Below are 12045 nucleotides of genomic sequence, written 5' to 3'. Positions count from 1 at the left end.
TAGCTTATAAAGGGTTTCTAGTACCTGCTCACTACTGCTAAAACACAAGCTGAGCTCCCTTAGGACCTGCTTCTAAACCAAATCACTTTGCATATTAATGAATTCTCCCGATGCAATTGTTATTTACATTAATATGTAGTGCTGGTTATCTTACTGCTTATCAGGCATTTTTATCTCCTTTTCAAGTAGTTCATGCACAAATTTTGTAACCTGCGTTAATGTATTTTGTAAGTGTGGATAATATATTTTATTTGTGCAAACTGTTGTGTCTACCTAAAAGCCTTGCCTTATGTCCTTACCACCATGGCTACATCAGGACTACCACAGCTTCATTTGGTCATGTCTCGTTTTAGTAAAAAAAAAAAAACATACGAGATCTCATCAGCTTTTAAAATGAGTTCTGAATCCACTGGGAGAAATCCTGGTGTCACTGAAACTCACTCCAAAGGACTTTGTGCGAGCAAGCGTTCGTGCCTGCATTTCAGGTCTAGGAATCCCCGCAGGGTCCAGAAGTCTCTAACAGCACAGATGAGTGCTTTTCCCTCCCACCTCTGTACACTTCTCAGGTAGCTTCTGACCCCACAAGCTGGTCTTCTGTCATTCTCATTGCCACACGTATACTTAAGTTTTAATTTATTTGAATTCTCAACAGCCAACATTCCCCTGAGAAGGACAGAAAAATGCTAATCAACACTCAGGCATTCAGGTGCAGGCAGGTAAAAGGATCCAAAATCTTGTGGGAAGTCCATGACAGAACATGGCTTTGGGCTCAGATCTCCCTATGCTAAAATTAGGCTCCATCCTTCTTCTTCAGGCCTGGCCCTGTTGCTTGCGATATTAATTGTTAATTGTGCCTTGTGCTTATTTTTCAGCACAAGGTTTGTATTATTTCAGCTGAAGAATTTTCTCCAGAATATGTGGATCCTAAAGTAAGGTGCATAGCTGCTTACAAGACTACCAATGATGGAAGGTAACTTGCTCATTTTTATCCTTCATATTTTCTGAAAAAGACCTTGAAAGGCAGACTAAATGGCATTTTAATTCTTTTGAATGAAGCTTTGCTCAGTGACTCACAGGTAATTTGTAGGCCACTTTTGCAAAGTAGAATTTGTAAAAAAGCTGAAGTGTTAGTGTTAATCTAGACAGTCTTTGCCCAGGATTTTGTTAATACTAGCCTCTTCCTGGCCCATTTAAACCACAGAGTGCTGATGCGTTAGAAAACATGCATCTTTCACATGCTGTCCAATATGATAGGTGTCCAAGCTGGAGAAACATTGCTACTTTGGTGGTCTGAAATACTTACTGCTCTGTCTGGAGGTTCGTTCTGCACGTTACTGCTTCGGCTGTTCCAAAATGGCTTTAATTTGTCATTAGGTAGGGGGCGTGACTGCCCTTTCAGGCACAAAGCTACTAGCTCAACTTGGCAGCAGCAAACTACTCAACAAACAAGCCATCCCCTTGTCTGTCTCATTGTGGGGCCCGTATGGCAGGTGTGCCCTCAGCATTCACCCCACACAGCAATGCCAGGTGATCCTTCTCCCCCATTATACTTGTATAGGACCAGTAATTAGAGCACTTGTATGCAGCTTGGTTGACTCAGGTTGATGGCTCTTCTCTTGCTGCAAAGATCTGAACCTGAACTTTAACTTCCCAAGTGGTCAGTTTAGGGTTCTGCAGAGCACTTTGTCCGTCCCGTTGGTCTTCCCCTCTCCATATGTTTTATTCTTTGGGCCAGAGAGGAACTATCACTGCAGCTTCCAAATTAGGGAGCCCCACATTTCAGTTCCTGTTGCACTCCCCAGGATGTCCCTCATGATGCTACTCCTAAGGCTTTCTTCCTACTGGTCTGGCAATGGGAAGGGCCTCAAAGTAAAAGTAAATGTCATTTGCAGGACCTCAGAGGCAGAAAGCATGGGTGACTAGGTCTAATAGTTTTCCAGACGGTAGCTTCTAATATAATGGTTGAATTGAAATAGCAAGCAGAAAAATCTGGATAGTAAATTGGATAAAAGCATGTGACTGTACTTGGCTTCCAAGCATGCATAGCATTGAATCGCAGCTTTAATTCTCCTGCTCAGAGTGTTACAACTGAGAGTAACTTCCTAAGACTGAAGATACTTGTCCTCACACCGAAGGTATTTTACATTCCTGCGCATTTATATGCTGAGTAAAATGGGGGAAAGAGGCTGGGTGAAAAACATGATTTGAAATAAAGCTAATGTAGAAATTTATACCTTTTACTTTGGCTTTGTGTTGTAATTTTTTTTTAATACCTTGTTATATTTGCATAGTTTACTGTATGCTTATGTTCTGTTATTACAACGATTATCTGGCAGCATTTTTGCTTTCCTGAAAGTGTTTAGTGGTCACCAAGTCGAAAGATGCAGAGTCTTGGCTCAGTTTAACAGTATTATTCAGGACACTGAATGTGATTTCCCACACAGGCCTGGCAAATACATCTCAATCCTGGCCCTGAAACATACTTGTGATTCCAGTTCTGGGCCTGTCTTGAGCAAAGATTAATCATTGTCTGTTGAGTACTTACGAGAAGTGAACAAATGCTAGCAGGAAACCCCTCAAAACATTTTCTCCTGCAGTCTTGGAAAATACTTCTCTCAATCAGGTTCTTCAGAATTAAATATACCAAGGAAGAAATAGTTAAACACAGCAGTGAATGAATAAGGATGCTTTCAAGGAGCACTGTTATTTATTTTGGCTCCAATTCTACAAATATTTGAGTGTATACTTAACTTCTAAGTACTTAAGTAGTCCCATTGACTTCAGTGGGAAAACTTGCATGTTTAAAGGATACACCTACATAAATATTTGTAGAACTGAGAATTCAATATTAGTATAGATTCCCGTGAATGTAACTAACTGGATTCACTAAAATGTATTTAACTGTTGTTGGTTTTTTTTTTTAACACTCTTGGTTCCCTTAGGTTTCATCTTTCCCCCTTTGTGAGTTAAATCTGCACCTCTTGTTTTCATTTACTTTCTGATCATTTGCATAGAACCCAAAGAGTAACAGTGGTTACTATTGCATTATTAATTGTACTACATTCTAATATATTAACTTCTGTGAGCTGTCTGCTTTTTGTTTCATGATGCCTAAGGAATTCTCCTGGCCCCAAGAGTAATTAATATAATTCTGTGTTTAGTGCAACATGCATTCCCTCAGTGTATGAAACTCCACCAGCGGCTTTGGTTTTGGATGCATTCAAGGATGGGAAAATTTCTGAAGTACGGAGAAATATACTCTATGACCCACTGAGTGCCCCCTTACCTTCTGACTCAGTTAACGGAGTCACCTTGACACCATTACAGGTATCTCATATTTTGAAAATATTGTTTCCTTAGTCACAAAGTATGTCTTAGTAAAGTTGAATAGATGAAGCACTTTAAGAGAATCAAAACTGAATAATGTGATATGATCAAAACGTAGTGGACTGAGTAAGCCACCAAGATAATACACAGAAAGAGAAACAAAAATGCCAGCTTCTTAATAAACTAGGCAGTAGTCTCACAGACTGCAGAAGAGCATTAGATATGTTTGGCATGCAAACAGATAGGAGCATGCAATTGCAATCCATACTCTTTGAAGAGATTGTTAGCTTCTTGAGAGATGCTAGGCCCCCTCTCTTTCATTGCAGGTAGGTGGCACAGAGCACAGCTCATAAACCCAAGAATATCTCACAAAACAAATATACTATCAGAGCTGTTCTTGTTTCTGCAGAACCAGATTACCCTCAGTGGCAGAGTGCCCCACTTGGGCAGATACGTATTTGTGATACATTTTTATCAGCCAGCACACCCAGTGTTCCCCGTGCAAGTGTATGTGGATGCAGGACGTGTGTGGTCAGGTAAGCATCTGAATTTGATCTAACTCCTTTCTTTTCTCATCATTTTGGCACATGGAGCATTTTTTGGCATTCTGTTTTTTCTTCTAGGTTCCTTCAATGCTTCATTCTGCCCTCATACCTCTGGCTGTCGGGATCCAGTGATTGCAGAAAACCAAATTGAGCTTGACATTTCTGAACCTGAGGTCTCTGTTACAGTGATGATACCTGATGGAAGAATGCTGGTTCTGGTACGTTTATTACATAAATGTACTTGGAAATATTATTCTCAGTTTCACCATTCATTTAGAGATAGATGCAAAGATGAAAGCCCAAAAGAAAGAATTTGGTTTTTAATGTTGTGTTTCAGATTTTTAGGATCTTGTGCACTGCTTCTGTTTTATTTTAAATTTTTGAGATACCATACACTGTTTTTATTGTGCACTGCTCTGGGGAGAAGATAACTATATTTTCCTATTTTTTTTCAGTTACAATATTACGGGTTTTGAGAAAATCTAGAATGCATAATGAAGCAACATTTAAATATATAAGTGCCTTAGCTTTTGTGTTTTGCTTTCTTCTGAAATGTACAACTTAGCTTTTTTGTTGTTTTAAGGAAAATGTCTTAGTTGTTCCAGCAGACACCTACAGTTACAAAATTCTTGACAAAAAGACAGTGGACAAGTCATTTGATTTTATCAGCCAATGTGGAGGAAACAGTTTTTATATTGAGTAAGCATCGCTTTCTAAAAAACTGAGCATTTGACAACAAGCTGGGAATTAATATTATTTTCACTCTGTATTAAAGACATATGTATAAAAGCCCCATCATTGTGCTACATTTAAATGCTTCTCATGGCTTATGCTAGCCCATTAAATTTGCATGAGTCATTTTTCCATGACTTTCTATTGTAAATGAAATGTAAAGGTAGAGCTTTAACGCTCACAGTACAAAAGAGGAAAATCTATGTCATCTTTCTGTCTTTGGTATTTCCATCTTTGGTATTTGGTATTTTGCTTGGCATGTCTGAACTGATATGACTAATATACGCACTTTCTTTGAAAAAAATATCCTTACCTGCATGTTCAAAGCCATGCACCGCTAATTTAATTAAAGTATGTCCTTGCATGTGTACTGATGCCATCCCTCTGTCAAAGAACAAAGCCTGGACGCTAATTTATTGAACCACTACAAAGCACGCTCATAACAATTCCCAAGTGCCAGTACTTACATGATTTATATTTCAATTTAAATAGCCCAGAAGGATCATCGGCCTTCTGCAAGGACTCTGTAAGGTCACTAGTGGCTTTCTACAACAACGGAGCCCTGCCATGTAATTGCCATAGCGCAGGTGCCACGAGCCCTACTTGCAGCCCCCTGGGAGGACAGTGTATTTGCAGACCTCATGTCATCGGTCGTCAGTGCAACCGATGCCAAACTGGCTACTATGGATTTCCATTCTGCAAGCGTAAGTACATGCTCAGACTTATTCAGCACCTGACCCAACCTTTTATTTAATTCTCTGATTTTACTGCATAGGTACCACAGCCTCATGCTGTGGGCTTGATCCTATGGGAGGCCGGTTGAGCCATCTTAGATTTAGCATAGCATAGCTTTCATTTTAACACAGAAGTAACCCCATTCCCTTTAAGTACACCTAGTTCACAATGAAGTGCCTCCGCATGTGTTGCCTGATCAGGTGTAGTAGGCTTATAGTTTTACTGGTTAAAATCCATATTGCCACTCTCTCAGTCAAATGGATTTTTCTGCACTGACTGCTAAATCATTTCTAAGTTATTACTGTTGTACCCCACTTTATACCTTCAAGATTTTCCATAGATAATCAGAGTCAGCATTCTTAATTCCTCTTTTTCTGGTGTTATTCTTAATAACATCAACAGATTTATAGATTACACCAACAGTCTTCGGCTGCTTTCCCAGATATTATACTCTATGTTTATTAACATTACTATGTAAACATGGTGCCCTTAACACCAAAACTATTCATTGTTTAATGCTTGGCAGTTTTGGGAAGTGATAATAATGCCTGTGGTGAAATTAAGCAACCAATCTGTGGAAAAGGGCCAAGGTCTCAAGCTATTCTTTGAAACTACCATTATGGTCACATAGTTGGTTTCCACGACCCTGGTTTGTCTCAGTCTCGCATCATTGAGATAGCTGAAGTCAAACAAGCCAGCTGAGCTTAAAACCAGTGAAAGAGAGAAAAGATCATGTCCTTTATACGTACCGGTTGTGTGCGTTTGTTTCATATACAAGTTCGATCAGAGTTGATCATTGTAAGTTGAGATGTGATTAACTTGTGGAACATTTTCTTTGGCCTAGTATGCAACTGTGGGCAGCGTCTTTGTGATGATGTGACTGGTGAATGCATTTGCCCTCTGCGAACTGTGAAACCAAAGTGCGAAGTGTGCGAGAAACATTACTTCAGCTATCACCCTCTTGCTGGCTGTGAGAGCTGCAACTGTTCAGAAAAAGGAATCGTTAATGTGGCAAGCCCAGAATGTGAAAAAACCAATGGGCAATGCAAGTAAGTTTGGGTTATGGCCATTATAAACGATGCATGAGTGGTTTGCTTCAGCCTTCTTTTCAGGTGTTTGGAGGGGATGTGGGATACTTTGATGATGATGATGATGAACAGGGATTTAAGCAGTGCTTGGTGATAGTGAGGACTCAGCTGTTTCAGGGATGCCCACAATGTTTTAGTGGAAACATGGGTTGTGCAGGTAAATAATGGTGGGATTTGGGATTCCTGGGCTTGCATTCTCTTTGCCGGTGACATGCCATGTCACTCATAGTAAGTCCCTGAATCTCTGTTCATCTCATAGAGGACCTCAGATCAGAGCTCCTGACTTCTGGACAGGTACATCGTTTGTAATGGTGTACATTATCTATCTCCCAAATTCTTAAAATTTTGCAGTTGACCTTCCACAGTCTGATGTCTGGGTTTCAGTCCCGTGGTGGTTTTAAGTACTGTAAAGCTTGAACATTTGCAATGAGTTTTGAGAATCTTTGATGATAGGTACTGTCTGTTTGGAAAATATTGTTCAGTTGAAGCCATAGGTGACAGTTGCCCTGAAAATTATGCCTTCCATATGACATATGCGTATTTTTCTGTAACTCAGTGTACTGAAATAAAAGTAAATGCTTTAGTTTTATTCTCTAAAATTTATATAGCATACAGCCACAATCATAGGGAATTATCTTAAATTCCCATGCTGTGAGTATTAGTACCGTTGAACGTTTCTATTATTTCTTTGGGGAGATCAAGTCCTTAAATAGCAAGTGCAAATACTTGATATCCAGCAGGTTGTGTAAGGCCAAGATTAGTTCAGTTTGATTGAGAAATATAATCCTTCCTGCTCTGCCATTAATCCTGTAAATGCAACAGAGAATACTCATTTTCAGACAACACTCATATTATTTCCTGAATTTAAATTATATTCCTAAGTAAGTCTGTTCTTTTCATATTAAGTGAGTAATTGTCTTATCCCAAGGGCAAAATAAGAATTTTCATGTGTGGAAGTTGGGGTTTGGCGTTAAAAAGTTTAGCATATTCTGTATCTCCTGATGCACTCTCAATCTATCTCATTAGTCTCTGCTTTCATTTTCCCCATGCAATGCAAAATAAAATAAAAATAAATACAATTTTTTAAAAAAGTAAAATAAATACTTCAGTCAACTAAAACCTAATACTTCAAAGAAAGGGCTTAGGATATTTCTACACGAGTAAAAATGAGGATAATTTTTGCAGATAATAGTTAGATTTTTCTGTTTCAGTGAAAAGCTGTATTGCCTGATTAAAATGGCGATATTTTTCATGTGCAGCCTAATTGGTAATACCAAAGAAATGACAGCTGGTTGGTAAAAAATTCTGAAGCAAAAATTGACATTTAGCAAATACTTTTGGACTGCTTACTGAAGTATATAGCTAACTACTACATTCTGATTAATACATCCACTTCTGTGGATTACATGAAGTTCAAAGTCCCCATCCAGCTTCCCTTATCTGGGGGGGGAGGGGGTTATGCATTCAGAGAGACTCTGAGAAACCTCACCCGTTGTTTGGTGAATTGAGTAATTGCTTTCACATATTACATGAAGTGCAGTCTACCTTGACCGCATAATGTAATTGTTTATTTCCATTAAATTTGTAGTGTTAGTGCACATATGAATTTGGTGCCGAGAGCCAAAGGAGACTCCACCAACTTACTGAGACTTTTAAAAATTATCTTATCACAACTAAAATGTAAAGATGTGTATGGTGGTGATGGCAGACATTCTTTATCAATGGATCTTTACTGTCTTGAAACCTCCTTTGGGCTGGTACAGACACTGCCAGCATAGACAGAAGCAAGGGGGATCCCCAGACCTACATTTTCACTAGTTTTATCAGTCTGTACAAGTTTGTTGTAAAGGTAGATAAAGTAGCTGCTGCCGCTGAAAGATGTTGTCTCTTGTCTCAAGCCTTATTCATAGTTTGGTGGTGTTTTCTGCACCTTCTGTACTTCACCTAAGTAAACACAAGGCATTCAGCCTTCACTGTGAGCAAAGTGGGTTTCATCCTTTGTGAACAGTTGTAAACTAACCCAAGCCTTGTGGCAGGTAGAAGTATAATTATTCATATGCCTGGGATTCTCCACCTTTTTGTTAGCAGGTGAGTGCCTTGAGAAATGCCCAGTCACATCCTCCAGCTATAAATCTTCTCCCAGCTCTGCTTGCCTGTGTACAACATCCATGTTTCACACCTTGGTGTATAGAGAGAGTAGTTCTGCACTTCAAGCACTGAATAGCTGCAGAAGTCTAATTCCGTTGTGAGCATTTATAGCCTTCAAAAGCAAATTCATTCCTAATCAGTTCCATGACCATGTAAAACATCTCACCATTCGAATCTGAGAAGAATACTAACCTGCTGCTGTTTCTCCATGGAAGTCATTAAGTTGTGTCACAGCCATGCAATCACTTCAAAGATCCACCCACCTTTTGTTTTAATCTCCCCTTCCTTGCTCCATGCCTGCCTCCCCTATTGACTCCCTCCTCTGTGTGTGTTTGTTTGTTGATAAAGATGCAAGCCAGGAATAAAAGGACGGCAGTGTGATCAGTGTGCTCCTGGTACTTACGGTTTCCCAAACTGCGTGCCATGTAACTGTAACAGAGATGGAACAGAACCAGATGTTTGCGATCCCCAGACAGGAATTTGTCTCTGTAAGGTCAGATAAATCAAATTACTTCTGCATTCACAAGCACTGTTTGCACATCAGTGACCATTTCATATTTGATGGCGTGAATGAAGTGAGTTTATTATTAAGTTTTCAGTAAGAATTAAATGCAGCTATACAAAACCATCACACCTTGCAGCATGTGCACAGGTTATCATGGTAGTAGTTAAATGCCATTTTTTAATGAGTTCAGTATCTGTCAGTTTTACAGGCAGTCTTAGGCTTTGCAGGGTGTTACAGTGCTACAGAGTAGATGTCCATTGATTCACTGAAGCAGTCTGTGCCCTGCACAGATCCGCTTTACGCATCTGCGTCTCGACTTTTGGATGCTAACCAGGTCCTGTGCTTTTTTTAGCCATATTATGTCAGTTGACATTTCACCACATCATTATATCCAGGAAATCTTCTTTTGTTCTGATCTGCATAATTAAATGTGATAAATGTGAACTTTCACAAGTGACCTTTTATATTGTAGGTTTGGAAAAGCCAGGAGGAGGGTTTTGGCAGGGAAGTTACCAGCTGTCTCTGACTAATATTTATTACTCAGTGGTTCACTTTATAAACTGGAAAGACAGCTCATAACTAAGATAGTCTCCAAGAAGTCAGTTTTATTTGCATTTGGAATATGGTGTATCCAGACAATCACACGTTTTCATTCATGTTTCCATACATTTAAATAAATATTCTTTCTGAAGGTTTGTTTTATGTGCAGGAGGTTTTGGGGGCCTCACCAAAACCAGAAGGAAAACTCTGAGATTTCTTTCAACTATGCCTTAACAGGAGAATGTTGAAGGTGCAGAATGTGATATTTGCCGACCAGGATCCTTTTATCTGGACCCTTCTAATCCCAAGGGATGCACCTCTTGCTTTTGTTTTGGGGCAACCAGCAACTGTCGCAGCACAAATCGTCGTAGAACCAAGGTGTATTCAATAGATTTTTTTTCTTTGCTCTCATGAACTTGCGTTTATTTCATTAAGGAAATGCCAGATTTCTTCTAAATTGAAAATGTATTTTAATAGTTTCTGAGGATGAGAAATATTCTGCAAGCAATCATGCAGGTTTAGTGCAGCCTTGTTAAGACTTAAGTGGTCTGAAGGTGCCTTTCAGCAGAAATGGCTGTTTTCACGTGTTTGTTTACAAATCACTAGCTGGACTGAAGTTGAGCTGGCCTTCTATTGCTTTATCTTCAGACACTAGTTCATCATTAAAGTCAATGGTCTCCTTCAAGATGCTTTGATAAGCACGTGTCATTTTACATGTCTGTATCATAGGTGCATTTTGAAACCTAAGAAATGTGTGACAGATTCCACAGAGATTGTAAAAATTGTCTTTCTTCCCTCCCTATAAAAAAAGATACGACATCAAGTCTGAGAAAAGGAGAAGATAGATTTTTTAGTAGTATAATTGAATGTCTGAAGACTGAAAAAGAAGGAACAACTGCCTGAAACAATGCAAGGGAAAGAAAAGAGAGAAGCAGAGCCCTAGAATGATGGATGAGGACTTTAGTTTAGGCTTAGGCTTAGACATAGACTCAATACAATCTAGATTGTGGCACTTCATTGTTTAAATGCAAAGGATGAAAATCTGGCCGCAGTGAAGTTAGTAGCAAACTTCCGTTTACTTTAGGAAGATTTCCTCTAGTGATTACTTGTCCTCACCAAAGACTCTTTTTGAAAACATGTCTGTCTTGTTGTTTTATTGCTCTGGCCAGCCAAGGTCAACCCACCACAGAACTGTTCTGATACATATGCATGATGCTTTCTTTCCCCCAGCATAATGATAAATAACAGGATGTGTGGTCTTTCATGAAACAAGAGCCATGAGCATAAAATGTGCATTATTAAAGAACCAGAATATTAGGCTACATTGCCTGCCTCCCCAAAATATCCTGCCATGTCCCGTCCCTCCCAGTTAATGTACCACAACAGTTCTTCACTCTGTCTTTTACGTTAGTGTCCTTGGTTTGATTTTGGAATGGACTTAAAAAAGCACCTCCCAGTTATGTCCTTGGGTTTGGGTACACAACACCTAGTCACCTCCAGAAGGGTTATGCCTTGCTGTGACTGAAGATAGATAGAATTTAGTTTGCAGCTGACAAACCAAATGCCTGCATCCCAAGTAACTTTGGCACATCTGTCCCAGTTACGCTCTCTTTTGAGGTCCTTGCAACCTCCATTGGGCAAAGATTTTAGGCTGGCTCTGAAGGGGTTGAATTTCATGCTAGGGGAATTGCAGAGACTAATCAATTTCTCCTCATTACTTGGTGCTGGTAAAGTTTAATAAAGAATGAAACAAACTTTTATTTCCTTTATGTGTTTTCATTAGTTTGTGGACATGAGGAATTGGCGCTTGGAGGCAGTGGATGAAAATATTGACATTCCAGTCACTTTCAATCCAGTCAGTAATAGTGTAGTGGCTGATGTTCAAGAATTGCCTGCTTCAGTGCATAGCTTGTACTGGAAAGCACCGCCATCTTACCTGGGAGAGAAGGTAAATGACACCTAGCTCATCTGTTTTAATAACAAGTATTCATTTTTTGCAAGCATTGTTGATAAACAGTCTCCTTGTTTTTCTTAGATAAATTTCTGTCTCTTCCCTCATGAGATTCTTACCTCTCTTCCCTGACATGCTAGGAATCACAGCATTTGACTTTTGAGTACAATGCTAAAATTATGACCAATAATACAGAATTAATCACCTTGCTGGGTGCCAGGGACATCTTTATGTGAACAGCATGGTCAGGAGCTATGGTTCAGGGAGCTGAAACTCAGAAAAGCAGCTGAAGGCACCAGCTCCCTGAACCATAGCTCCTGATGTGCCCGAATATCCTTTAGACTCACTAGAGTACCTCCTGGGCAGATTTCCAAAAGAATAAAAGGTGATTATGTGCTCAGTGGCATGCCAAAAACCCAACCTTTTGCTTTCGATATGCTGCTTGGGAAGAGCAACACTTGGCTTTCTAACCTT

At 39.5% G+C, this 12045-nt stretch overlaps 1 protein-coding gene across 1 annotated transcript in view; it reads left to right on the top strand.

The window, feature by feature from the left end:
• Window positions 1-12045, top strand: part of LAMA3 (laminin subunit alpha 3) — a gene marked incomplete at its 5' end in the record, with an annotated part of 121562 nt that overhangs the window by 61119 nt on the left and 48398 nt on the right. The window contains 10 exons of the mRNA XM_082310155.1: window positions 873-970; window positions 3162-3327; window positions 3737-3863; window positions 3951-4090; window positions 4456-4571; window positions 5097-5308; window positions 6184-6388; window positions 8924-9068; window positions 9858-9998; window positions 11404-11568. Coding sequence (XP_082166281.1) covers window positions 873-970; window positions 3162-3327; window positions 3737-3863; window positions 3951-4090; window positions 4456-4571; window positions 5097-5308; window positions 6184-6388; window positions 8924-9068; window positions 9858-9998; window positions 11404-11568 — 1515 coding nt within the window. The remainder of the gene's footprint in view (window positions 1-872; window positions 971-3161; window positions 3328-3736; window positions 3864-3950; window positions 4091-4455; window positions 4572-5096; window positions 5309-6183; window positions 6389-8923; window positions 9069-9857; window positions 9999-11403; window positions 11569-12045) is intronic.

This window comes from Platalea leucorodia (assembly GCF_965183815.1).
Source record: "Platalea leucorodia genome assembly, chromosome: 1".
Taxonomy (NCBI): domain Eukaryota; kingdom Metazoa; phylum Chordata; class Aves; order Pelecaniformes; family Threskiornithidae; genus Platalea; species Platalea leucorodia.
The sequence above is the reverse complement of the archived record's forward strand: the minus strand, read 5'-3'. Positions and strand labels throughout refer to the sequence as shown.